Source organism: Osmerus mordax, chromosome 8 (assembly GCF_038355195.1).
Source record: "Osmerus mordax isolate fOsmMor3 chromosome 8, fOsmMor3.pri, whole genome shotgun sequence".
Taxonomy (NCBI): Eukaryota; Metazoa; Chordata; class Actinopteri; order Osmeriformes; family Osmeridae; genus Osmerus; species Osmerus mordax.
Window position 1 is genome coordinate 3,152,465 of NC_090057.1, and position 26,176 is coordinate 3,178,640.

Here is a 26,176-nt window from a genome sequence, read left to right on the forward strand (position 1 = left end):
ACAATCTTTGGAATAAACAAAAGATGTGCTAGAATACACAGGAAAACACTCTTTTCAGCAGAATTCGTTTTTACACAAACATATTCATAAACATAAACAATGATTTTGACAGAATTTAATTTATTATTCTTCACTGAATCTATTTGAATGCAACCCAATTAATAAAGAAAAAACAACTAGCTACAAATATAACAAGCTATAAATAAGCTAATAAATAAGTACCCAATTTCCTTTGAGCAGGCTGACACTGTAGCTCCTGCAGCCATGTTGTTTATAGTACGCGTCAGAAGACAAGTTGTGCTGTGTTATTGACCGGCTCAGACTGACCCTTTGCCTTGTGATTGTTTGTTTCGGTCCATTCACAATCAATCACTTCACCACTCTTCAACACTCTTAGGTTAATTATCCAGAAATAATCATTGCTTTCACTCAATAACTCAATGCAAACCCCTGCCTGGCCTATGTAAGTGATGTTTAGCAAAATAACATAATTTTCAAAACAAAAACAGTATAGTATAAAATCAATCAGTGATTTGATGGTGGTTAGACCACCAGTCTGTCACGAGTTAAACATTTGTGTTTGTGGTTTTTGTAAATATAAATTGCTTATTGGCTCTCTCACATCAAATTAGGTCCAATTCAAATTCAAATTAACTTGAATGTTTGCTAAATGCATGCAAATAATTATAATATGTTTAAAAAGGATCACTTATTAATACTAACCGTAATAATACAACAAATACTACTACAAGTAAAACAAATATTTTATATTTCAAAATAAATAAATAAAAATGTACATGTGAAAACATGTATAACATAATGCATACTTATTCCAGTGAAACGCTGTACAGAATCATATTAAAAAGAATGCAACACATTCATTACAGCCTTAATATTTGCCAGGCAGGTGAAATGAAAAAAACTAGGGAGACCACAACAAAGGTCTTGTCAAAATGGCTTTTTCCAGCACAAAAGCCCTGGAAAGATGTGTCAATAGAGGGCCATATCTAAAATTGGTTCTCAAAGAGGAACTCACAGCAGGAGTAGAGAAGGGTCACTGTAAATGTCCACTAAGACATTTTCACAAAGTACAAAGCTCTTGAAGTCTGGGCTTGTGCAAAAGCTCTTTGTCTATTTAAGATGATAAGGATTCCAAGTGCGGTGCCGATTTGTCTGAAAGCACTACGGATAGTAATATGCATAGTCTAGGTGCAGCATGCACTTTTATGTCATTTTATTCTTATATGATAAAATAATACCCATCACCTCTGACAGCTCAGACACATCCAAAACACTGGTGGAACAGACTAAAGTAATCAAAATGGTGTTTTGCTTGAGACAAGGTTGACAATGAAAATTTTGCCTACTGAAACCATCCATAATTTCACTCCAGATCTTATTACAGTCAAGGATATTGGCTAATCAAAGCAATAATTTTGATAATTACTATGAATTCAGTTCAAATATGTTTAAATCTAGGTGGACTGCCATACTGCGGGTACAGATTGTGTTTTACAACACAGCTAAAAATCAGAGGTTTATTGGCTTTTTAGATGCTTTGCAGTTAACAAAATACACAACTAAAATCAGCAAAAATGTTCAATTCATTTAAATGCATTCATATAAAATAGCTCACGTCCATGACTCAACTGCAATTTTGTATTTCTCTACAGTTCCTGCCCATTACTGGTAAACGCTAATCCACAGCTAAGGCAGGAATCCTTGAACACTTGCGTCTCTGTTTGTCCTGATTTCAGAGCATGTTGGAGAGCCTTAGCACCATTGCCTCAGAGAATAGTCCATGATGAGGACGTTTTATTCCCTGCTATATTCTACCCAGGCAAGCTGCTCACCCCAAGTGTTCTTGTCACCATGTCCCTGGACTGAGCCATGTCCCTCCGGGAACCCAGGAAATGGAACGCAGAGTCGGGGTTTGTTCCCTTTCAATAGACAGAATAGAGCCTCAAATAGTTTAGAGGAAGGCCTTGGTTTACTGTCCAGATCTGCCCTCCTGTACACACGCAGGCAGGCTCTGAGGTAGAGCGTGGAGTTTGGACGAACAGAGGAGTCGTGGAGGAGCATATACTGCCTCAGGAGCATCTAACGGCTTGCTTTGACAGCATGCCATTTGTCTGTGGTGTGTGTGTGTGTGATTGTGTGTGTGATTGTGTGTTGTATGTTTGGGGCCTGAGGTTGCACTGTGATTGTTACTCTGACTATGATGATCATGATGTTTGCTTGTGTGAATGTGTGTGTGTGCGCGCGTGTGTGTGTGAAATTGTGGATCTGGTCCCTGTGGCTCCAGTTCCCTAGCTCATTATCGAGGCTCAAGGACAATCGAACAGGTGAAGTCATCTTTCCTGAAAGTTGCAACTCGCCTGATGAAACTATTGTGGGTACCAAAGGCTCCCTTTCCTGTGTTCCAGCATTTCTATCTGCTGCCTGAGCTGCTGGTTTGTCAAACAACTCAGGAGAGCCATGAAATGTCATGTCGCTTTTGGCATCGCATGGGGGAAAAGTTTACTTTATTTGAGCTTCAGTGTTATGGGAACAGAAACATAATTACACAACAGAATGGGTCTAATCTTCCAATTTCATGATTCTGCATGTTTCATTAAATGTGAAATAATGAAAATATAACAACAGTTCCAAAGCTGCAAATTGCCAACTTGTCAAGTTAACATGACTATCCTTTCCACAGCAAAGTACTACAGTGTCAGAGGCCCAGTGCAGAAAGCTGCCAGCATCATTGTTGTTTGAGTCAGGAGGGTAACTGTATCATTATGTTTTGAAAAGAAACGGAATGAGTTGGCCCCCAAAACAGATTATCTGGCACCTTGTATTAAGACTTCATTATCACAGACTGCTCAGCCTATGTACAATGGATGGTAATTGTTATATAATAAGAAAAAAACACATAAGATTGTGAGTGATAAATTCCTAACAATGGTGCAATGATGAGAACACATGGGCCACTGTAGATAACAGTTTGATTAGTATAGAGTGGGTATGCAACACTGTATCATTTTAATTAAAGATCCTGTAAAGTGGACATGGAAACGAGTTTTAAGTTCGCCACACCACAGAATAATGTGTTATTAACTACCCATCCAAATTCGAATGAAAAAATAACACCGACAAGTATGTTAAATTAGGCTTTGAAATCGTGAAAAAATCAGCAGTCTTCTCTGCTTGAGACTGGGGGGGCGTGTCGCCTGAAGGAGCTGAAGCTCCGCCCCTCGCTGCCTAGTGCCTACCTCCGACCCAGATAATGGACGCTATGTCAAGCCGAACAAAACCGTATAGAATTAGAATTTATTTGTTCAATGAGTGAAACATACAGATGCATATAAATGAAATGTTCCCCTGAGCTGTAACAGTAAAAATGGAAACCAGAGACAGCAGAGAGTGAGCTCTCCAACTAGGCTACTTCTAACACATTAGCTACCATTTCACCAAAATACCATCATTCTACACCGAGTAGCCTAATGTCAATTTAGCGGTTTGCACTAACTCATAGCAGAGATACCTCTGGAAAAGTTATCTAGTATAATTATAACAAGCACACATAACTGAGTGAGGAACTGCCGGCGTCGGTGGATGTTCCGGGTGCGACCGGAGGATGAACGGCCGGAGGGGCGATGCTCGGTACGGCTCCGCGCTGCAAGAGAAGCCGTGTGCTGGTGAACCCCGTCTGTCTCTGGTCCATGTTAAAACTGTCCGCCGTGAAATGGTCAGTGCAGAGGCGGCTGTTGGAGTTTATCCGAAGCTATCCATGAGCGTGGCTCTTCACAAAATCTATCCACCTATTTTTCCTTTCATTATCAATAGGGAACTTAAATGGCGTTGCAGCGCAGCTGGAGTTCTTGCATCCAGGGAAGATGCAGTTGCGGGTGGTGGGAGACATCCTGAAGCTAGCTAGCTAGCTGATGTAGGCTAGAATAACAGTACAGCAGGAGGAACCATTCAGTTATCTCCTCCCTGACCTGCTCAGCTAGCAGGGGAGGCTCTGTCAGGCCAAATAGTGTCCTAGGGCCAAATAGTGTCCTACCTGACGTCACAATGCCGTTCCGATGCAAGGACGCGTCATATCACATATGAAAATCTGAGCGAGACTCAAGGATATGACCTGGTAACATTAACCACCATGGCATGTTATACCAAACCCAACCAAAGCGGGGATTTCGTTTTACCACGTGACGGAATGGAGGAATGATATCCTAGCCTCCATGGCTGGGATTGACCTGCCAACTGCAGTTGTGTCTCAGCTGTTAATACCCCAGCCCAGACACGCTCCAGTGTGCAACCAGTAAGACCAGGCCTGCCAGTGTGTAAAAGGAGAAGGCACATACTCTACATCCACCGAGCTCGCTAACGCTGAAACGTGTTTACGAGTGTGTCTAGCAGTTGGCTAACGTCTTATATTGCCAGGTGTTCTGGGTGGGTGACCCCACAAACTGGACAGATATTTTGACTGAGGCAACAGCTTTTCCAGTCCCCGGGAACTCCTCCAGGTAAATGTCACCTCTCTCCCTGAAGATGCCGTGTGTTTACGTGCTAACTTAACGACAGTCGTGCCGCCCGCTTAGAGAGTGGTCACAGCGTGTAGGAGAATGATCAGCCCGCTATCTAGACCTTAATGCAAGGCTACATTTAAGAGATCAGCAAGGGTAAACAAGAAGAGCTTTGTATGGTTTCAGTGCCACAGGTTGTAAAGAGGAGGCTATACTCCTTCCTGGAAATAAGATGGACGTGAAGAAAGACACTTGACATAACTAGCATTCTGCTGCACTTAATTATATACAGTACTTTCTACTGTAGTTCATCCATCCATCATCTTCCGCTTGTCCGGGGGTCGGGTTGCGGGGGCAGCAACCTAGGTTGAACTGTAGTTCATTTAAGTGCTTATTCCCCTTTGGCGTTAGTCATCTCAGGTTTGAATTTTCTGTCAAGAAACTTAATTATTTTACTCAGCCACCAAGCTTATCCCGTTCTAAACATAATAAGTAAATATAAAATAAAAAAATTATAAAATAAGCCAATATCCACACTCTACTGGTGGCATTTTGAAAGAGAATAAGTATTGTACAGTGACAAAGTATGATCATTGCAATAATTGCTAATGCATTCAAAGTGGCACCCCTGAGGATATCAAAGCTAGCTGAGCATTTGATGGGGTAATAGCACATTTCTATATGTCGTTAAGAGGGAAAGCTCACAGGGAGACTGTCCATCAAGCTTAGAGACAATACCAGCAATCTACAAAGAAGTCTGATTGCAATGCAGGTCCTTATCATTTTCTCCAAGACGCAGAGGAATCCTATCTAATGCTCAGCCTATTGCTAACTGTAGGATAGTGAGCTGGCGAAGATGAGCCTGTTGCTGTTCTGCTGATGTGTCTGGGCCTGTCATTAGTATTTATAAGCCTTCCTGTATGCATTATCACCCTGTTTTAAAAGTTTCGGAGAAGTTTCAGACCAGTTTTCTGTTCTCACAATCAGATTGGTTCATTCTCAGCATTGGGTAACCACACCCTCTGTTAAGGAAGACTCGATTAGAAATTAAGATGTATTTATAGCTTGTGCAGTACATATGCTGTTGTTTAGGAAAGTGCCTTCCCTCAGTCTTAATTACATAGAGTCTCATTAGAGAGAAACATTAGCTTCCAATGGTCTGCCTTAGAGTTTCTGCTACGGCGTTTACACTGGGCATCATAGATAATGTATAAGTACCTGTTTCATGGCTGATGAACCATATAACATCTGCATTTGATGGCAATTAATCCCATCTCGCAAAATGGCCTCTGACACCAAGGCTTTGAAAGTTCTGATTGATTCTGCAAAACTTCCATTCACTTTTGATTGCACTTTACAGGCAAATCAATTCACTCCCATATAACTGGGGGCAGTTGACGTTTCATGTCTGCAAATGGTATTGTTCCAGTCCAGGTTTACCCCTGCATACTCAATGTGGAACACTACATGCCTGAGTAACCTTGGCCTCCCTGGATCAAACCCTTAGGATGTGTGACGCGGGCGGGTGTGTTTTTTCTCTGTGTGTGTGTGTGTGTGTATTACGGCGTGTATGAATTTGTCTATGCGTGTTTGAAAGTGTGTATGTGTGTGTCTCTAACATTTTCTGTCTCTAGCTGTCGCTGCCCTCTACCATACCCTGAGCTGGTAATACACATCTGATTTAACAACTATGTGACCCTCTTTGTGGCCTTCTGGAGAGCTGTCTGGGCCCCCAGTTAATTGGCCATCTTTGTTTCACTCCAGGCTGACTTTGAGAGGGAGTTTCGCAGGGAGGGAAGACTATGGGGAAAGAGCCACTATCAAATATCATGCCCACATCTACGGCCTTCCATAAATCCCTTCCAGCAACAACAACAAGCCTGGAAGTGAGCCAGATGGAAGAGAGAGAGACAGACAGAGACAGAGACAGAGACAGAGAGTCAGAGAGAAAGAGACAGAGAAAGACAGAGAGAGAGAGAGAGAGAGAGAGAGAGAGAGAGAGAGAGAGAGAGAGAGAGAGAGAGAGAGAGAGAGAGAGAGTAGAACAAGCTAGTCTCTACAGCTCTGGTTAGCTCCAGCTGTCTAGGTCAGAATGATGTGATGTTGAAGGTCAGTTCATCACTCCTTCATTAACCTCATTGGAAATCAATCACACTTTCAACTCCTTAATTGAAGTCTAATTTGTTTGTTGAATCGAACTACGTGAAATTGAATGAGGCAGAACAGTGCAGTCTACAGAAACAGCCAGAGAGTTGGAAGTGTCACTAGCTGTCACTACTCTCAGTGAGTGATGTTGTGTGAACGCAAGTTGATGACTCCCACTCGCTTGTCCATGTGTGTGTTTTTGGAAGTGTGTTTGCAAGTGTGTGTGTATTTTGATGTGTGTGTGTGTGCTTTTGGATGCGTGTTAGCATATGAGTGTTTTTGGACGCGTGTTAGCATATGAGTGTTTTTGGATGCGTGTTAGCATATGAGTGTTTTTGGATGCGTGTTAGCATATGAGTGTTTTTGGATGCGTGTTAGCATATGAGTGTTTTTGGATGCGTGTTTGCGTGTGTTTTGGTATGGTTAGGAGAGGTGAGAGAGCTCCCCCTCTACTTCCAGCCACTGCAAAGAAAAAAGACAGGTATGGATTTCAGATTAAATATTAAGCACATACTTATTAAAGTTCTGAGTGCCAAGCACACTGAGGAATAAGCTATTGCATGCTTAGGTTTTGGTATGCTTTTTATAAAGATAATAAGGCAAAGGAGACAGTTTGATTGGGCCGTTGAAAAGGAGAGACAGAAAGACATTTCTACATTCGATCCAGCTGTCACAGACAAACTAGCAATCTGGATTTAAGTTCTTTTTTTCCTTCTCTGTCCTCTGGTAATCTGTTCTTCCTTCAAATGTTCCCTGTCAATCTCTCTGATGCTGGTGTTCCCAGCTGAAAACAGACCATTAAAAGACTGACTTGCAACTCAGTGGCTTCAGTGGATGAGTAGTGAAAAGAAATGAGGAGAGGAGAGGGAGGGAATAAAAAGGAGGGAAACAGTATCACGAGGGAGCTAAGGTAAAAGGGGGAGAGAAAACACAGGATGGAAGAGTTGAGCTGGAAGCAGGTGCTAGGTATGGGGGGAAATGGGGAGGGTGGACCGATTAGAGGAGAGTTAGAGTGGAAGTGAGGAGGACAGGCGTGGAAGAGGAGGCGGAGGCGTGCGGAGGAGGCTGGATGAAAGAAAGTGGTGGGGAACAGTGGGGGGTGGGGGAGCAGTTCCAGTGGCCACTCTAGCGTGGCAGGCGGTCCAGCTGGCTGCTTGGTGGCGGGTGAGGTGCGTGGTGGCGAGGAGAGGAGCGCCGTGTCTGTGATTATGTGTGTAGCAGGCGGGCTGTCAGGCCTGGGGTCCTGCGACTCTGCCGCACAGCGTTATCTTGAAAGGCCCATGATTAATCAAGGCTGCGCTGCTTTCTGCATGGAGGAGGCGGTGGAGGATCAATCTTAATGAGCTATCCACCGTCTCTATATTAACTGCGGGGGGATGTAATGTATGGGCTCGTGGCGGGGCTGCTCTTCTTTAAAATGCGATAACGAGGGAGAAGGAGAGGAACTGTCCTCTTTCCCTCTGACACGCAGTCACGGCCCTCTCTCTCCCTCTCTCTCCTTGGTTTCTCTCTCATGCTCCCTCCTTCCTTCCTGCTGTCCCATGCTCTCTCTCTCTCCCTCTCTCATCGCTTTGTCTTTTTAACTTCATTCTTTTTGCTTGCTCTGTTCCTGAGAACTGTACTGGTAGTTGAGATGCTGACATCTCAACGGAGGCCTTCATAAGTAAAGTTAAAGAGACAGGAAGAGGCTGCCACAGGAGCCTGCCGTCCACAGAGGTCTGGTGGTATCTGGACTGCTCCTGCCGATGCAGAATGAGATGCTTGAGTCGATATGGTAAATATCTCAGCGTTATGTGGATCTTTTTATCAAGGTTACTGCAGACATCTACCTTGTCGCCAAGGTACTCATTCATTCCATAGCAGTAGACTCTGAAAACAGGGTAATTATAAAGTTTATCAACCACATAGTGGCATATAGTTATTAAACTCCACAGGAAACAAAAGCAGTGGATTTGTCAAGGGAATCCAATACCTTTTGCATTTTGTAGAAGTGTGGATACGTTCGTTTTGCAACGTAAGCCATATTGATCGACTCCTCAAGACATTAGGCTTCAACTCCAGACGACATTAATAGTTCCCAAGTGGTTGATGGGGCATAAGGGCTATCAAATACAAAGCCTTGCAAGTGTATCCAAGCTGGGAAAAAGATTATCTGTGAAAGTCCCAGTTCCCCCTTCCTTCCTTCTCTCTGTAGTATTCAACTAAACACATTTGTTAAGCACACTGTGCACCCGAAAGAGCCCACTACTTCAGTGTTTACATGATTAAGAAGGTAAACAAGCTAGTGACTGAGCCAGCTCAGCGCTGTCCTTTTCTATTCGTCATCTTTTCTTAGTTAAAACAGGAAAGGAACCAGCTACAGTAACAACTTCAGCTCACCGCCCAACCGTGTGACTCTTGTTGACCAATGGGACACGCTGAAGGTCACTTTCCCCCCTTGTGGGAAATGTCCCGTCACACCACTTTCATGAGTTTATACATTTAAAGTATGTTTTTCTCTTTTGACTTACAAATAAACATTTCCCTCCCCCCTCCAAACCAGTCCTGATATGGATAGCTTAAGATAATCTCTTTCGTAAACACCACCGTGATTTTTAATGAGTTTGGCTATTGCTGCTACTTACTTCACAGATGTTGATCACACCAGCCTGTTAATATAATCCAAGCTTTGCCCGAGTATCCCTTTTTTAATCATATACCAGAGATGTATAATTTACTATAGAGAAGCACCAGAATTTCTAATCTCTCCTAGTGTGCACCTCTCCTAGGAAGCACTATATAATGAATTTGTTTTGCATGATTAATGCCTTCAGTGTGGCAATGGCTGATAGTCTTTGTTTTAATGACTGTCTCAGACAGCCTGTCCTACTGTATGTCAGCATCACTGCAGTGGTAAAGTCGCTAAATGTTTACTCATTTGCAAGCTAAACAACTGATAATCGTGGGCTTTGTTTACGAACGGTATTACCAGAACTACTTATTAACTGTTCTTACCTGCATTGAATGATCCATCGGGATATGTAAGCGTTAATCACACAGTGTGAAATATGTATTGTGGCACCGTCTCCCTCATTTGGATCAGGGTTAAAACAACACCATCAGTCCAGATGACCCTCTCGCACAACATGTGGAGAAAGGCCCTCTTTATCTGCACGAGCCTGGCAAACATGTCCCATCCAAATGAATCCTAGTTCCCATCTTCTTTGAAACATCAAATGGCGTTGGTATACCATAATGAAGCATACTGACATCATCTATATTGAAGCCATTTGTTCACCAGGCATGGCTACAAAGCATATATTTTGGTGCAAAGACAAGGATTGAATGATGATGACCCTTGCATTGATCAAATCCAGCAGGAGGGGGATGAGACGGGCAGTGTTGGAGGTGAGAGGGCCCCTGTCTCATCCTACCATGGTAAAACACGGACCTTAACTCAGCCAGGCATCTTAATTGCATTTGCTACCAGCTACCCTCGCTCCTGGGTCCCTCGATGATGGCTGATGTGAGCTGACTGGAAGATGAACTTTCAGGGGAGGGGGCGGTGTGTGTGTGTGTGCCAGCATGTGTATGTGACTGTGTGTGTGTGTTGGGTGTTGGGGGAGGGGGGGGGGTGGCTAGGGCAGTTAAGGCCACTGAGGTAGAGAAGCATTAAGATGCTGTTTGGCACGAGAGGAGTGAGATGGTTTTCCTGCAGCACATGCTCTGCGTAGCGGTGAGGACATGTCCAGACCTGGGCGGCAGAGTGAACCCCCCGCTTCAAGGTGTCTGTACATCAGGACTGCTGGAGTAAAGGGATATCTACACATGATATTTGATTAAAAACATATATCCTGAGGCTCCCTATTACAATAAATCATACACATTTTAATACCATCAGGAGGATGAGGTGAAAAACATGATTAAAGATTAACTTTTGTCAAGAGACAGAACGGTAGCCGGTTTTTGAAATTTGCACGAATGTGAACAATTTAGTGTTGTGAACCTTGCATTGATTGTACATTTTGCTAGTGAGCTTGTGCTTGAATAATGCGCTGCCATCAATCAGAGAGACCCTGCTGAGCTTCCACAGCGTTGCTGACAGCCTCCTCGTCATCAACGTGCCCACCCATCCATTTTAATGTCTAGGTCAATAAAGTCTGACTGACTGTTCCCACAACCTCTCTCAAAAGCCCGTCTATTTCCCCTTTTGTTAAATTCACCATTCACTGTTATATGTAGTGCAGTTTGGCCTGTGTGTGTGTGTCTAGTGTGTTTAGGGTACCGCTGATGGCTTTGTCTCTTTCTGGTGCAAATGCCATCAGATTACCTGGTACGCCACCCTGGCCAGCCTCTAGCATCTCTGGGAGAGACATACGGTAGGCTGGGGAGGCAGACTGACAATCAGGTGGACAAGGGGTGATTTTTATTCATCCTCAAAACAGACACATCTCCAGGAGAGCTGTGCTGTGGAGGGAAGAGTCCCAGTGGATCCCAACCAGCAGGATCAAGGCCTGGAGAACAACAAGCGAGCTAGCAGGAGGACTCTGACCAGGGGGAGACAGCGTAAAGCTGCACTGTTTTAGTACCCAACCAACCCCACCCTGCACGCACACGCACACACACACAAACCTGTAAACACTCACATTTCCACAGGCCCAATTAGTTCTACCATAAGCCAGACCTTTTTCCTTTTAAGAACATGTTTACATTTTAAAGCTTTCTTGGTGTGGTTGGATGACAAATGCAAACTGCTAAGGTTAAGTTAAAGCCAAGTTTGCAATAGAACCTGAGTATTTGCCGGTTGCGGTAAGGGAGGGTGACTTAGGGGTTATCTGGTTTGACGTGGTTGAAGGAAGATAAAACTAAGATAAAACATTACTTAGTTTATCCTTCATTTTGATTTCCCAGCCATTGCACCAAGGCCTCATTTCATGAACCGTTAAAGGAAGGACACCGTGTGTCAGTCAAAGCTGAGCACAAGTGTGTTTGTGTGTGCGTGTGTGTGTGTGTCTTGGCTCACAAAGACACAGCTGTGCCTTCCCAAACCCCTTATCACCGTCCAGCTTTTAGAAGGCTGTTCCCACAGACCTGGGATCTGATTATCCGAGACTCCAGCCCAAGCCTCAACAATTAGAGGGCTGATTCCAGGCCCAGGAGCAGTGGAGCAGGATCACCTCAGACTCAGTCAATCCTCTCAGGCTCTAGAACCCTGGGTCAACTGCCAGTCAGGACAGACAGGCAGCACTATCTGAAGCCAACATGTCCAGGGGTGCTTTTGAAAGACTAACCAATCCCCGTTAAACGAGTGGAAGAGTGACCGAAAGAGCCACAGGAAGATAAACAGATAGGTAGGAGACGAAGAGAGAGAGAAAGAGAGAGAGATAGAAAGACAGATGGAAAGAGAGAGAGATGGAGAGAGAAAGAGAGAGATGGAGAGAGAAAGAGAGAGATGAATAAGGAGGCTTGTAGGAGGTGTGTGCTCTGCCTGCCATTAAGACTGAAAGGTTAAGTGCTCATCAGGGTGACTCTTTCTGTCTACTCCACTGTGAGAGGAGGGCCGGCAGGTCGTTCAGACAAACACAAACGTCGCTAATTCACTGTTACTCAAGGGGTCAAAGCTCTCTCTATTATCCCTGTGACCTCCCAACGATGAGGCAGCAGACAAACACCCAAAAGCAGCATGGTCCTCTACACCACGATACAGCAGGTGTCACTCAGAGTGCACTTTAAAGCGGAGCTTAAAATAAATCTCTTCAATCAGCTACTGTAGAAAACATTGGTGCAAAGGGTTTGTATAAACACGATTTTCCAGAACACAATGCTTGTTTAGTTAACTTCAGTTAAACAGTTAATTTGACTGTATTTTGTATTAGCTTCTATTGTTGACTTGCCTGGAAAGCTATGACAGATTACAGTGCTGCACTGCTACAAATACATTTTATGTCTATGAATTCATGATGGTGTATATTTTCATTATAAGGAAAGGCTGGTGCAGTACATCATTCTGTCAACTGGTTCCATGCAGAGCCCAGTGCCCCACAGAGCAGAATATTTACTCAAAATACAGGGCTTCTTAGTTTCTGAGTGACCAGCGCTGACTATACTTGGTCTATAGAGTTTGAAACCAGTCTACAAGACATGAACAACAAACACTAGAATCTTGTGACAGAGTCTGGGTAAATGCTGAATCTCACTGCACGTTCTTCTAATTGTCTACACTCCCAATTTCATCTGCTGTCTGATTTAAATGTGGCTCAGGTAGATTCTACCACAATTGCTTTTTACATCAATCTGGAAACTCATTTACAAACGTTTTATTGATCTGATAAAAAAAATCTAATGAGTTGGAAAAAAAAGCCAATCTAAACCTGAATCAGAAGCTTCATTAAATGTGAAAATTGGTCAGGGAATAGTGAACATCTGTTTCGGCAGCATCACAAACTCCAAGGTTACCAAACAGCAATTTACAGCTTATAGACTCAGGTTAGATCCGTGTTACTCGCTAGCTTGACAAAACAACAAGAGTCTGCAGGCTTAGAGGGAAGCTTAAAGTGACTGCTGGCGTGAGAGAACAAGACAAAACCCTCGACCTTGGAGGTGCTTTGAAGAGAGCTGGCAGAGTCTCCAGGTTGGGTTTTAACAGCCTCCTACTAGGTGTGTTGGTGGGCCTGTTTACCACTGCTGGTGTCCCAGGGTGCTGGGCCACAGGACAGGCCCTGGCCGCCTGGCTCTCACTGGGGGCCCAGAGAGGGCCTGGCCGCCTGGCTCTCACTGGGGCCACAACCAGGGCACTGCGTTGGCCAGTTAACTAAAGGCTGCTCGGGGATTAAGTAAGTCATTTTGAAGTGAAGTGGTCACAAAATGCAGGCAGGCTACCTTGGCTGAAGCTCTCTTACCTTTGGGGTGTCCGGGGTCCGTGAACTCGTACTTCCCCATTCCAACCGTTCGCAGCATCTGCAGCCCATTAGGACCGTCCTGATTGGCCGATGCTGTGGGCTGGGTCTGAGGTGCCGACTGCCCATTGGTCATGGGCAGTGCGGGGGGCTGGATGAGGGGCAGGTTGGGGTGGGGGGTTAGGTGGCCGTTGCCCATCACGCTGTGGGGGTTTGGGTGGACCACCTGGCTGGCGGCTGTAAGGGGCGAGGGGGCGACGGGGTGCTGGGCTGAGGGGTAGGGAGCCTGGTTGGGCATACTAAGCACCATGGAGGGGGGCTGCTGGGAGGAGTGAGGGGGTAGCTGGAAGTGAGCTGTCATCAGGGGGTGGTGGGGGGGCATGGGGGTCTGGATGGAGGGGGTCACCCCTATGATGGGGGACTGGACTGTTACACTGTGACTGAAGGAGGGGGGCTGGACGAGGGCATAGGAGTGGGGGAGCAGGCTAGGCTGGCTCACTGCTGCTACTGGAGGAACCCATGGAGGACCTGGAGGGAGAGAGAGAGAGAGAGAGAGAGAGAGAGAGAGAGAGAGAGAGAGAGGGAGGGAGAGAGGAAGAGAGAGGGAGCAAGAGTTAGGGAGGGGGAGAGAAAGAGGGAGGAAGGGGGAGAGAGAGGGAGGGAGATAGAGAGAGAGAGAGAAAGAAAGAGAGGGAGGGAGAGATAAGAGAGAGGAAGGGAGAGTTAGGGAGGGGGAGAGAGAGAGGGAGCAAGGGGGTGAGAGGGAGGGAGGGAGAGGGGGAGAGAGGGAGATAAGAGAGAGAGAATGGGACAGAAGGAAGGAGGGACAATGAGAGAGAAACCAAGGAAGTATGAGATAAACTCTTAAGTAGTGAGAAAAGAATGTTTGAAGAAATGAAAAGATGAAAACCCAGTCACTGCATGTCTGCCAATAACCAATCTCCAAGTGTCTCACTATAACATTGTACTTTTAAGGCTGTGGAATTCAGTCTAGCCGTAAAAGAAGACCACGACAAAAGTTTAATAATACAAGACTAGGTGGACGTTCAGCCTAAATAGGAAAATGTATTATTCATAGAATTTATATAAATTCAATATATTTTGCATTGAAAGGGATTTCCGAAGCATGGTCCCCATATAGGAGCTCATCACTTCTTCCACATCTCCTGTTTCATAAATGAAACATGCAGTTATAGACAAGAAGAAAGACTGGAAATGCAGAAAGGAAGTGGTTCCCACCCCAGAGGTGTCAGTGCTGCTTTACTTTATGTCGATCTGACTTCCTCTCATCACTCACTGCCAATATAGGAGACTGGATGTGACAAACCAAATCCTGACCAAACTGTTACGATCAGATGAATTTAAAGATCAGATGAAGTTAGGGACTTTGCTAAAAGTCTGTGTGTACATTGATTCCTAAGGAAACATGCCGGATAGACGACAAGCAGGGCTGAGTGCTATTTATCAAATAAGTGCATGTGTTTACTCTGAGTGGGAGAAGCAATCACAGGCGTACCCAGAGGCAAGAAGCCATGGCTGTGAGGATCAGTACTGGGAGGAGAAACTCAGACCCATCTGATTAATCTCATAAATATGCAGCCATATTGGACGACACCCTGCCTCTCTCTCTCTCTCTCTCTCTCTCTCTCTCTCTCTCTCTCTCTCTCTCTCTCTCTCTCTCTCTCTCTCTCCTTCTCTCTCTCTCTCTCTCTCTCTCTCTTTTTCAGCAATAAAAATAGCTTGCCACTCCAGAGAGGGGTGAAAGGCTAAATCATGCCACGCAAAAAGAAAAGAAAGAAGATTAAAACCACATTATTCATGACACTGGCTGTGCAGGCTCCCCTGTCTGACTATAGAAAGACGCAGAGGGGCTTCTGGGAATATCTCCTTGCGTTAGCTGGAGAGCAGAGGCCACTTCAGTGCATAATTCACATCAGTCCTTGGGCTAATCATCTCTAGCCTCGCACTTCTATTACTTGTTTTCAACTCCATCCCGAACAGGATTTAAATCACTTGAGAGGAAATAGGGTATCGTGTTAATTCCTAAATGTTGTAGCTTCGTTGTGATTAGCGAGGTTTTAACAAGCAAACCTCTTTTGGTGGCGCTGATTTCAATTTGATACATATCTCTCCTCTTCTGTGTCATTTGTATTAAAGGGCTCCTGTACGTTTGTGAACGACAATCAGTCTTTTGACAAAAAAAGATATATAATGAAGTACAAGACAGACCTCATTAGCATGGGCCCAACATACACTCATATTTGTAGGCCCTGGCAGCAAAGCTAATGAAAGGTTTAAGAAGGGAAAAGTAATTGCATTAACATTAAATGGATCCCAGTCTTGATTGCTCTCTTGTACCCCTTAATTAAAATGTGAGGATGAAATATTGGTTGTTTCATAAGTGCTCCTTCGTCCTTTTGCCTATTGCAATTCCAAAAATTGCTCAATCAACCCCTAATTGTCAACGTATCTGGCTCTCATTTTGATGAATATAAATTTAATTGCAAATAAAAGTAAATCTCACGTCAAAGCTTCAGAAATGTGACTTTGTCTTTGAACAAGTGAAAGGAAGTTTACTTTTTTCCAACAGAAACCTTTGTTAAACAGCCAGCCTTTGTAAACTTTCCATAGACACTATTGATTAATTCTGGCACACTTGGCGGGAGAACTTTTTCGCGACTCAGTTCAGTGAAGTGTGAAGCAGAGTGGGGTTTCATTGCCAATACCAGTCACAGTTTTGGTATGGCTCGCACACTCACACACATCAATATGCAACACTATGCTTGGATTTGAGTGTCATATGCACCAACGCTGCCGGCTGGTTGACATCTCACTCTCCTTCCTCTCTTAGCCAGCCCAGTTAGACACACTGTCAGCTTGGAGGCTCCTTCCTGGGGCCTTTCAGCTTGCTCTTTAACCCCCTCAGCGGGGCTCCAGGGGGGACTCATGGGGGGGTCACGACGGGTGGCACAGCCCACACTGACCACCGAGATTACTTTAAGAGAAGGAGACTATTCACTGCTGGCCATGGCTGTCTATCAGTGTCAGATCACAATGGGACCGAAGTAGATTTCTGTTATTATTTTTAGATTAGAGTTTTTATTTTCAGTGAGTTATCACTGTCTTTGCACTGACAGCTTAATTATCAAGCAACTACTCTAATTAAATAATTATTGAGACTGTGAATTACAGTTAGCACATAATTAGCTACTAAAGCACAGCAATACAGTAGTGCATCGACAGTTTGTTAGCTCAAGAGAATGAATGAAGTGAGAATGAATAACAGTTGCAGGAAACATTTAGCTGCATATACACTGCGGTCTAAAAGGCGTTTGCTACGACAGTGATGTGAGGCGAAAAGTTACATGAGAGCACGAACACTCTATTATTTTTAAATTAGACCCATTTGCAATGAGCAGGAGGCAAGAGGCCAGAGGAGCAACAGAGGCAAATTGACTGCTCTAGGGCAGAGCCATTCTGGGTGAGTTCATTAGAATGAGAGCAAAACTTCCAGCACTTGCTTAACCCATTACTGTCAGTCTAGGTGCCACAGTAGGCCTCTTCACTCCTGACAGCTCTTTAAAGTGGCTTGGATAGCTTTAATATTGGTGACACTGAAATTAGACTGTGTCAAGATCCATTAGAGAACTTTGAGAGTTGTGTAAAACCTGATATGCTAATACGGGCTGCTGCTAGCTTGATTTGATCTACCTCTTCACGGCGAAATATCTACTGTGTCTACAGTGTGTTAAATATGATAACAAATAAGAATGTGTACACACAAACATACTGTACATGTATAAATTATTGTGTGTGTGTGCATGTTTTGTACATGTGCATGTTGTGTGTGTGGATGTCGTGTGTGTGTGAGTGTGGATGTTGTGTGTGTGTGTGGATGTTGTGTGTGTGTGCATGTTGTGTGTGTGTGTGGATGTTGTGTGTGTGTGTGTGTGTGAGTGTGGATGTTGTGTGTGTGTGTGGATGTTGTGTGTGTGTGCATGTTGTGTGTGTGTGTGGATGTTGTGTGTGTGTGTGTGTGTGTGTGCATGTTGTGTGTGTGTGTGGATGTTGTGTGTGTGTGTGTGTGTGTGTGTGTGTGTGTGTGTGCATGTTGTGTGTGTGTGTGGATGTTGTGTGTGTGTGTGTGTGTGTGCATGTTGTGTGTGTGTGTGTGCATGTTGTGTGTGTGTGTGTGTGTGTGCATGTTGTGTGTGTGTGTGGATGTTGTGTGTGTGTGCATGTTGTGTGTGTGTGTGGATGTTGTGTGTGTGTGTGTGTGTGCATGTTGTGTGTGTGTGTGGATGTTGTGTGTGTGTGTGCATGTTGTGTGTGTGTGTGTGGATGTTGTGTGTGTGTGTGTGTGCATGTTGTGTGTGTGTGTGGATGTTGTGTGTGTGCGTGTGTGCATGTTGTGTGTGTGTGTGGATGTTGTGTGTGTGTGTGTGTGTGCATGTTGTGTGTGTGTGTGTGGATGTTGTGTGTGTGTGTGCATGTTGTGTGTGTGTGTGCATGTTGTGTGTGTGTGTGTGTGTGTGTGCATGTTGTGTGTGTGTGTGGATGTTGTGTGTGTGTGTGGATGTTGTGTGTGTGTGTGTGGATGTTGTGTGTGTGTGTGGATGTTGTGTGTGTGTGTGTGTGTGTGGATGTTGTGTGTGTGTGTGGATGTTGTGTGTGTGTGTGTGTGTGTGGATGTTGTGTGTGTGTGTGGATGTTGTGTGTGTGTGTGTGGATGTTGTGTGTGTGTGTGGATGTTGTGTGTGTGTGTGTGTGTGCATGTTGTGTGTGAGTGTGTGCATGTTGTGTGTGTGTGTGTGTGTGGATGTTGTGTGTGTGTGTGCATGTTGTGTGTGTGTGCAGTAGTACCGGTGGGCTCGCTGTCCCGGTGCTGCTTGTTGGGGGGCTCGTCAGTCTCCCAGGGTGTGAGCTGGTTGATGGGAGTCTGGCCCCACCGCACCCCCGGGGCCAGCAGCAGACCGGGGGCCTGACTCTCTCCAGGAGACAGCCCCGACACCTGCAGCACACACAACAACAACAACAACACATTAGGCAAACACACCAGCCAGGCTTTCGTCTACAGCCCCGTCCCCAAAGGCATCTGCTGAAGCTGAGCTGAGGTGAAAAGGAGAATAGCCGCAACAACCAGTCCAGAAACAAGAAGACTCGTGAACACGTGTCGACGGGAGCGTGATGAGCGGACTCGTGAACACGTGTCGCAGCAGGATGGTGAGCGGATGGCTGAAGTGTTCAGGGACCTACTGTGACCAGGCCTGAGAGAAGGCAGTCTGACACACAGGGCAGAAAGAACTCTGATTGCAGTAATTGGTGAGGATGCTGATTGCAATCTCACAAAAGGCCCAGAATAAAAAACGACTCTTCTGACTACATTCACAAGAGCACTTGATCATATAGATTGAGCCTATGGTATGTTATTATTCAAATATAATGTTGTTCAGCGTTCTAATTAGGCGTAAAGTGCAGGCTTCCCTGCGTGGTGTGGTGCAACCTTTGCCCTGCGCGGGTGGATTTCTCAGAATAAATGTTTATAACATGAAGGAAAAGCCGTAGACCTTAAGCCTGACACAACAGAAGCATTGATATTGATTTCAAACAATTTACCTTCAAACTGAACGAAACTGTTCTCCAGGCAGAGATGAGGGACAGAGAAAAATGGCCTTCAGAAAACCTCAGCGATATCAGTGTGAGAGTTGGGATTAAACCCATCTGCAACAAATACATTTTGAGCTAGCTGGCTGCCACAGCACAGGTCAGAACAGGACGTCCAATATGTTCTGCCGATGGCGGAGTGAGGAATGTTATCAAGGTTCCCCAGCCTGATGAAAACACAAGGGTCAATCACCATTGGACCCCACAGCAATATGTGCTCCTTCGTATCTGCAGTAGGGAGGCAGGGTTTAAGACCCAGGGTACAGAGCGGTCGGGCAGGGTGGGTCCACGTCCCACCTCGGCCAGCCTTCTGAGTTAATAGAAAAGACCTAGTCACCAGACCTGTCTGCACCTGCTCTCAATCCTCCCTCCATTCCATTATCCACCCTGACCTCCACTTCATCAAACTGCCCATCATGAATTTCTCTCAGACGTATCGACAGGTCATGTACCGTCCTCTCCTATAACCAGACTCCAACTCAACGATTGTCTGGCTCGCTGAATGCACAATCAAACCAGTGCTCAAACCAGTGCTGTTTTGAATTAATGTGCAGCTTTACATAACATGATGGTTCCCATCGCTGAGAAATTCCCATCCTCCTGAAATGTGGCTTTATCGCAGCCTTCCACAAGATGTGTCACTGTGCACCTGCTGAAGCCTTTTTACTGATAGTACAGATAAGTAAGTACAGGGAATATCGGACAACTTTAAGTTAATTTAATGCCACATGCTTGGCGAATGCACAGGTATTTGACAGTCTTACTACACTACGCAAAAGTAGGTAAGAAAATATCTTATAGCAACAGTAGTAGTTCTGACTAGAAGTGTGCATCGACAGGCAGCTCAAACTGCCAGGTGGGAGTCTGTTGTAGTACAGTATGTCCAGCTGCTGTTGGAGTACAGTACGTCCAGCTGCTGTTGCAGTACAGTACGTCCAGCTGCTGTTGGAGTACAGTATGTCCAGCTGCTGTTGCAGTACAGTACGTCCAGCTGCTGTTGGAGTACAGTACGTCCAGCTGCTGTTGCAGTACAGTATGTCCAGCTGCTGTTGGATTACAGTACGTCCAGCTGAACATGGGAGAGCTCAGGCAAGAGGAGAGTGAGATAGCTGAGACTGAGGGAAAACATCAGCTCTTAATACCTGGGAGCTAACAACGCTCCGAGGTAAAAGAGGGGTCCGTTTCTCTGAGGAGAGTTGTTTTGCTGACTATGATCTGCAGTCGTTATCACTGTAATGAGAGCTTAGTTTCTTCCACGCTGTTCCTCCCTCGTCCGTTATCCACATTACACCTTTCCTCTGCAGTGGGATCCTCAATAAGACTCCTGCTCTCTAAACCGTCTAAAAATAATCCCTAAAATATGCCCAAAAGAATCGTTTCCCTTGTCATTATCTCCTAAGAGCGGAACCGTAGGACATTGTTTGACAGCACAGGCACTCGCTGCTATCTGTCATCACAATTTCAATTGTCTGAAGAGAAATGATTATAATTGAAAACTATCAGCTCTCAAATGTCAAACACACACAAACTCTCACACACAGCCCCTATAGTATGATTATCAAGGTGGCAGAGCATCCACAGGCAGGTAAGAGGGAGTCAGGGGGCTGAGCGGTTAGAGAATCGGGCTAGTAACCAGAAGGTCGCTAGTTCGACTCCCGGCCATGCCACATGATGTTGTGTCCTTGGGCAAGGCACTTCACCCTACTTGCCTCGGGGGAATGTCCCTGTACTTACTGTAAGTCACTCTGGATAAGAGCGTCTGCTAAATGACTAAATGTAAATGTAAGCAGCATAGGATTAGCTGTCGTTACGTGTGTACCAGTCCCTTTCTCCCTGGCCTCCCATTATCACTGACCAACAGATGGTTTCCTCTGACTCAACAAAAACCAACCTGGAGACAGAGAAAAGACGGTGACGAGAGAACAGGGGGAAGAAAAGACAGAAAAATATGTTTTGGGGTGCCAAGATGAGTAATATTTCTTGTGTGACTGGCTGGGGATTTTGACCAAACCAACAGCTTTGTTCCGTACGTGGAAGGTTCCGGAGTAAAGGTGCACAGTGAGAAAACCCTCACACACACACACACACTCCAAGACACTTTGGGAACACACACACACACACACACACACACACAACAACAAACTGAAGCATCTGAACATGCAAACACCCACAGACACACCATACTCGTTATATTGCAACTCTTAAAAATGACAGCTTTGACGCATGACATCCCAACACACACACGTGCTAACTCACTGAACATTAGGTCACGTCTTGTCAAACAACTCCGAGCATCCATTTAGTGCATCTAGAGAAACACAAGCATTCTGTTGAAGCTTCATTACAAATCTACTGTGGCAGTCTGCTTCAGAATAAAAGTCTACCACAGCCTGCAGCCCAGTGCCCACTACATACAGAAGAACATACAGCTCTCTATTGGATTCCTGATGTATCAAATCTAGGTACAACACACTCATAGCACATATAGTAAATCTTCTTTAATTTAGATAATAGGTCTACTCCACACACACAGACACATTACACATGCACACACACACACACACACACATAAATACATAGTTTAACTAACTAACTGTAAGTACAGTGCAAACTGCCCACAAAATAATTGCACATTACTATGGCTTACAAAACTCAAATAATTGTCGCTATGGTTACCCCAACTGCCTCTGAGCTGTGTCATGGAGCTTCTGCCAGACTGTTAGTAACAGGGGTTCTTTACACACACAAACACACACGCTCACACACACAAACTAACATGACTGAATCATCACAAACATGAATGAGTTCATTATTTCCATCATAAACAAAATAAATAATACAAAATCCATACTTCTGTATGTTTTCGCAAGACAAAAGACCAATGCCTTTGCCTGCCACGGGAATAGCCTGCCCCTGAAGAGAGGCTGTGGACATTGATTGTTTGGAAGCAGACCTGGCCTTCTCTCACCATCCAAACAAACAAGACTTTGTGTTTGCAGAGGTGCTTTGCTGAACCCACACCAGAGTCTGGGACTTATACATGTCTTCCAATAAAACCGATGAAAGGTGAACCCAGGGGCACACAGGAACATCCACACATCCAGCCTTGCTTCCTCACACACACACACATCCAGCCTCCTCACACACACACATCCAGCCTCCTCACACACACACATCCAGCCTCCTCACACACACACATCCAGCCTCCTCACACACACACACATCCAGCCTCCTCACACACACACATCCAGCCTCCTCACACACACACATCCAGCCTCCTCACACACACACATCCAGCCTCCTCACACAAACACACATCCAGCCTCCTCACACACACACATCCAGCCTCTTCACACACACACATCCAGCCTCCTCACACACACACAATATGTTGGAACGAGAGAAAGCATGTAAGATTGAGGTATTAAGAAATGGCTGTCCAGTCGTGAGATGGGTTCTAGGATCTCCTGAGAAATCAGTTTATTACTCAACTCAGTGAGAGAGATAGAAAGTGTGTGAGAGAGAGAGAGAGACAGAGAGAGAGAGAGAATGGTCTATAAGACTGCGGTCCCCATGGTGCCCAAAACTTCACAGCACACACTGATCAAATCAACAAACTGCTGTGAGATTTAATAACAGGTTTAAGGGAAATTAGTAGGAAAGCAAGAGAGTGAGGGACTGACTCATTGTGGAAGGAGGTGTGTGTGTGAGAGAGAAAGAGACTGAAGCAGAGGGAGAATGCAAACACACACACCACACACACACATATACGCACACAGGTCAGCAACAATACTATTGTGAAAAGCTAATCTCATGAAATGTCATTAGTGGAACTGCCAGACACAATGAGATAGCTCCGTGGGGCGAGCCTTGCGCTACACCGGTTTATTACGTTCTGCCTTTTAAGGTTGCGTGTTCCACTGGTGGCCTGCCTTTTTATGGACAAGGAGGAAATAACTGGCTGCAGGCTTGTGGAATGCTCATCGCTCTGTAATATTGCTTGGCTGCCATGGTAATCGAGCTAGGGTGTTGAAGCCTTGTTGTTTTGATTCAGACAGCTTTATCAATTAATGAATGGCCAAACAGACACACAAAGCACACTCGCTGGGTTCCTTATGGCACCATTTGTGTTGGCCATTATTGTTAAGATTTAAATGCACCCGAGATATGATGCGGCATTACACCTACACGATCGGACCCCATCTCTCAGGAGATCCGTGTAGCCAAATTGAATCGTAATCTAAATATCAACAACGCCTGCTGTAGCCGTAGCAGTTTATTTATTTATTTTTCACACCGCAAAGTGATACCACATTATGATTCCACACCATAAACAAATCACGGGGAACAGTACTGTATGTGCAGGCGAGGAAATGCAATTTAACTCCAGCAGAAAAGTGTCTTTTTCTTCCCTTCGGCCAGGCACTGTCTGGGGGAGACGGAGAGAATGGAGCAGAAATGCGGAGAGTGATGGAGGTAACGCTTTGTGTCTGAAAAGGAGAGGGTGACGGGGAGGGAGGGGGATGATGGGCAGAGGGAGAGAGACCCATCCATCATACATACTCGTATCATCTCCTCTGACATGTCATTTTCAGCTCTTATAGGAAAGAAAAAGCCCAACCTTTTTAAAGGGGCTTCTGACCGAAGCCCGGACCCACTGTGGAATGATGACCCACGGCGAACGCAAAAGAACAACCTGCGAAGAGTCTTGTTCTGCTCGCCATTCACCTACACAGCAGCCTCCTCTGTGTGAATACCCCGTGACACCTAAATCTGAGGTGCATTTGTTCTGGGCTGACGTCTTCATGGTCCTGAATGGTGGAGCGAGCGCATAGGGAAGCTGTAGATAATCTGCAACACTGTGGCTAAGCAGAGCATCTCCCTCGTAAACAAAGAGACAATTTCGCCATTTTGGGAGCCATTTTAAGATGCAGTGGTGGTTAACATGGCGAACTGCGCTTTTCTGTGGACAGGCAGAATATTGGATATGACAGTGGGCTGCTGGACTGAGAGAATAGAAACAGAGATATTGTTTTCCTTGTCAGCACGGTAGCAAATACACAGTGCCGAGGGAATCCACCATATCTCTTCTAACTTGATCAAGTTCAGCAGCTCCTACCACCGAGTTTATTTTTATTTTTATCGTACCGCATTGCCCTTACCAGAAAATACTGATGAAGATGTTGTACTTCTATAAACACTGTATCATACTTGTATAAGAAGACAACAATGTACGTTTATAAAATCCTGTTGAGGGAGTTGTTCATTAAATTTTACAATGCTGGCTTTAGGCTGCAACTTGCATACAATTCAGCCACTGGGATGTAAAAGAAGTCTGAATTCATAATGAACCTCATTCAAACTCCGGCCCTTTATTCTAATGCATGGCATTGTTAGAGAGCTGCCAAGCGAAGTAGAGGAACTGAAATAGATAACCTGGTCTTTTCAAAGCACAACCTACCTTCCCCCTGTACCCTCGCTTAACACTGACCCCCAATAGGGAGCAGCCTTGGCAGAGAAATTATAGATATTATATATATATATTATATATATACACTGTATATATACAAACACAGCTAACCAAAGCCTGGAAGAGATCTTTCACCCTTGCTGCAGAGAGAGTCAATGTAGAGACGCTTAATTCCCCCCCCCCCCCCCCCCCCCCCAGGCAAACGACTGAAGGGGAACGGACTTCACTTCCATTGAAATTCCTGCTAAGATACTTGGACAGCTCTGGGTCTTCGCACCAGCACACACGTTCCGGAAAACAGGAGCGCGGTCAGGCCGGCGCGGCTGACAGGCTTCAGTGAGAAGCCAAGGCCTTGAAACCCGGCCTAATATCCCATGAGTGCCCGGTGGTTCCGGAGCACGTCCATCGCCACTCCAACATTCCCTCTGTCCACTCCTTGAAGAGCAATGGGGTTGTTTTTGGCTACTCTCCTTGTTTGGAGCCTGTAGCTCGAGCTACCGTAGCGGCGCTACTGTTTAGGTTTGGGCTGCTCTGTGGTTGTACAGTAGCCCGCAGCTTTGGCTGAAGGAGGCAGCAGCAGTGCCGGGCTCTGGGGAGAGGGGCCGGTGATTGGATGGAGTGGCTGATGAGACCTCAACGTGTCATAAGATGGCCTCCCAGAGGACATCATGTGGGCCACTGTGTCCGCAGTCTACCCTCCCAGCGGCAGAGAGAGGCTCGGGACATCACAAGGCCCTGACCTCGGCTGATGTTTGCCGAGAGTATTGGGAACAAAATGTCCGCCGCCTGTCACAATGGTAGCCATGGGGACCGAGAGGCGACTTTATGGTTCTGCTTGAGCAAAGCTGGGGGAGGAAGTCTAGCCATGTGTACAAACACAGAGAGATCGTACATTACACACAGCAGTCTGCAAGGGACAAGCCCTCTGGTTATCCAACAGTGGCATTTCTCTTTTCAAGTCTAACATGAAATTAATATGGGTTCTGAATGAGAGTAAAAAGGGGGATTATTTTGTAACTGCCTGATAATGGAGGGAAAGGCAAAATTGAATTATGTTATGGACAAGAGTGATCGGTACAGCTGACATTGAGGACAGCTCTTCCAGAAGAGGTACAAGTGTCCGAAAGGGAAGAGCCGAGAAGGGTTATGATAAATGAGTACTTTCATTGCTACTGTTTAAACAATCTACATAAAAAAACAACAACACATCTATGATGTTAAGAACAATGGGTGGAGGTGTTTGCTTGTGTGTGCTGGAGTTTTCCAGGGATTGACAGGGAAGTTAAATCCTGTTCAATTTAAAAGCCATTTCAAACACTCCTACCTCTGTTCAATACAGCCAACACAACTGGTGGTGACAATGCCCAGGCCCTCCTCAGCTCGCAGTGCTGAATATTAATTATGGAAACTACAAAGGCAAGTTCAATCAAGCAAATTATTTTTGGGCAAAGTCGTGACTCGAGTCGTAGATTACGAATCTAGTTTTTTAAAATAAGCATTACAAGACA

The 26,176-nt window shown here is 45.2% G+C and overlaps 1 protein-coding gene across 1 annotated transcript in view; it reads right to left on the reverse strand.

Annotated features, from left to right (window-relative positions):
* LOC136947384 (kelch-like protein 29) overlaps positions 1-26,176 on the reverse strand; it is a 94,836-nt gene that overhangs the window by 50,174 nt on the left and 18,486 nt on the right. The window contains exons 2-3 of the mRNA XM_067241442.1: positions 18,398-18,545; positions 13,538-14,062 (exon numbers count right to left, since the gene is read on the reverse strand). Of these exons, the coding sequence (XP_067097543.1) occupies positions 13,538-14,062; positions 18,398-18,545 (673 nt within the window). The remainder of the gene's footprint in view (positions 1-13,537; positions 14,063-18,397; positions 18,546-26,176) is intronic.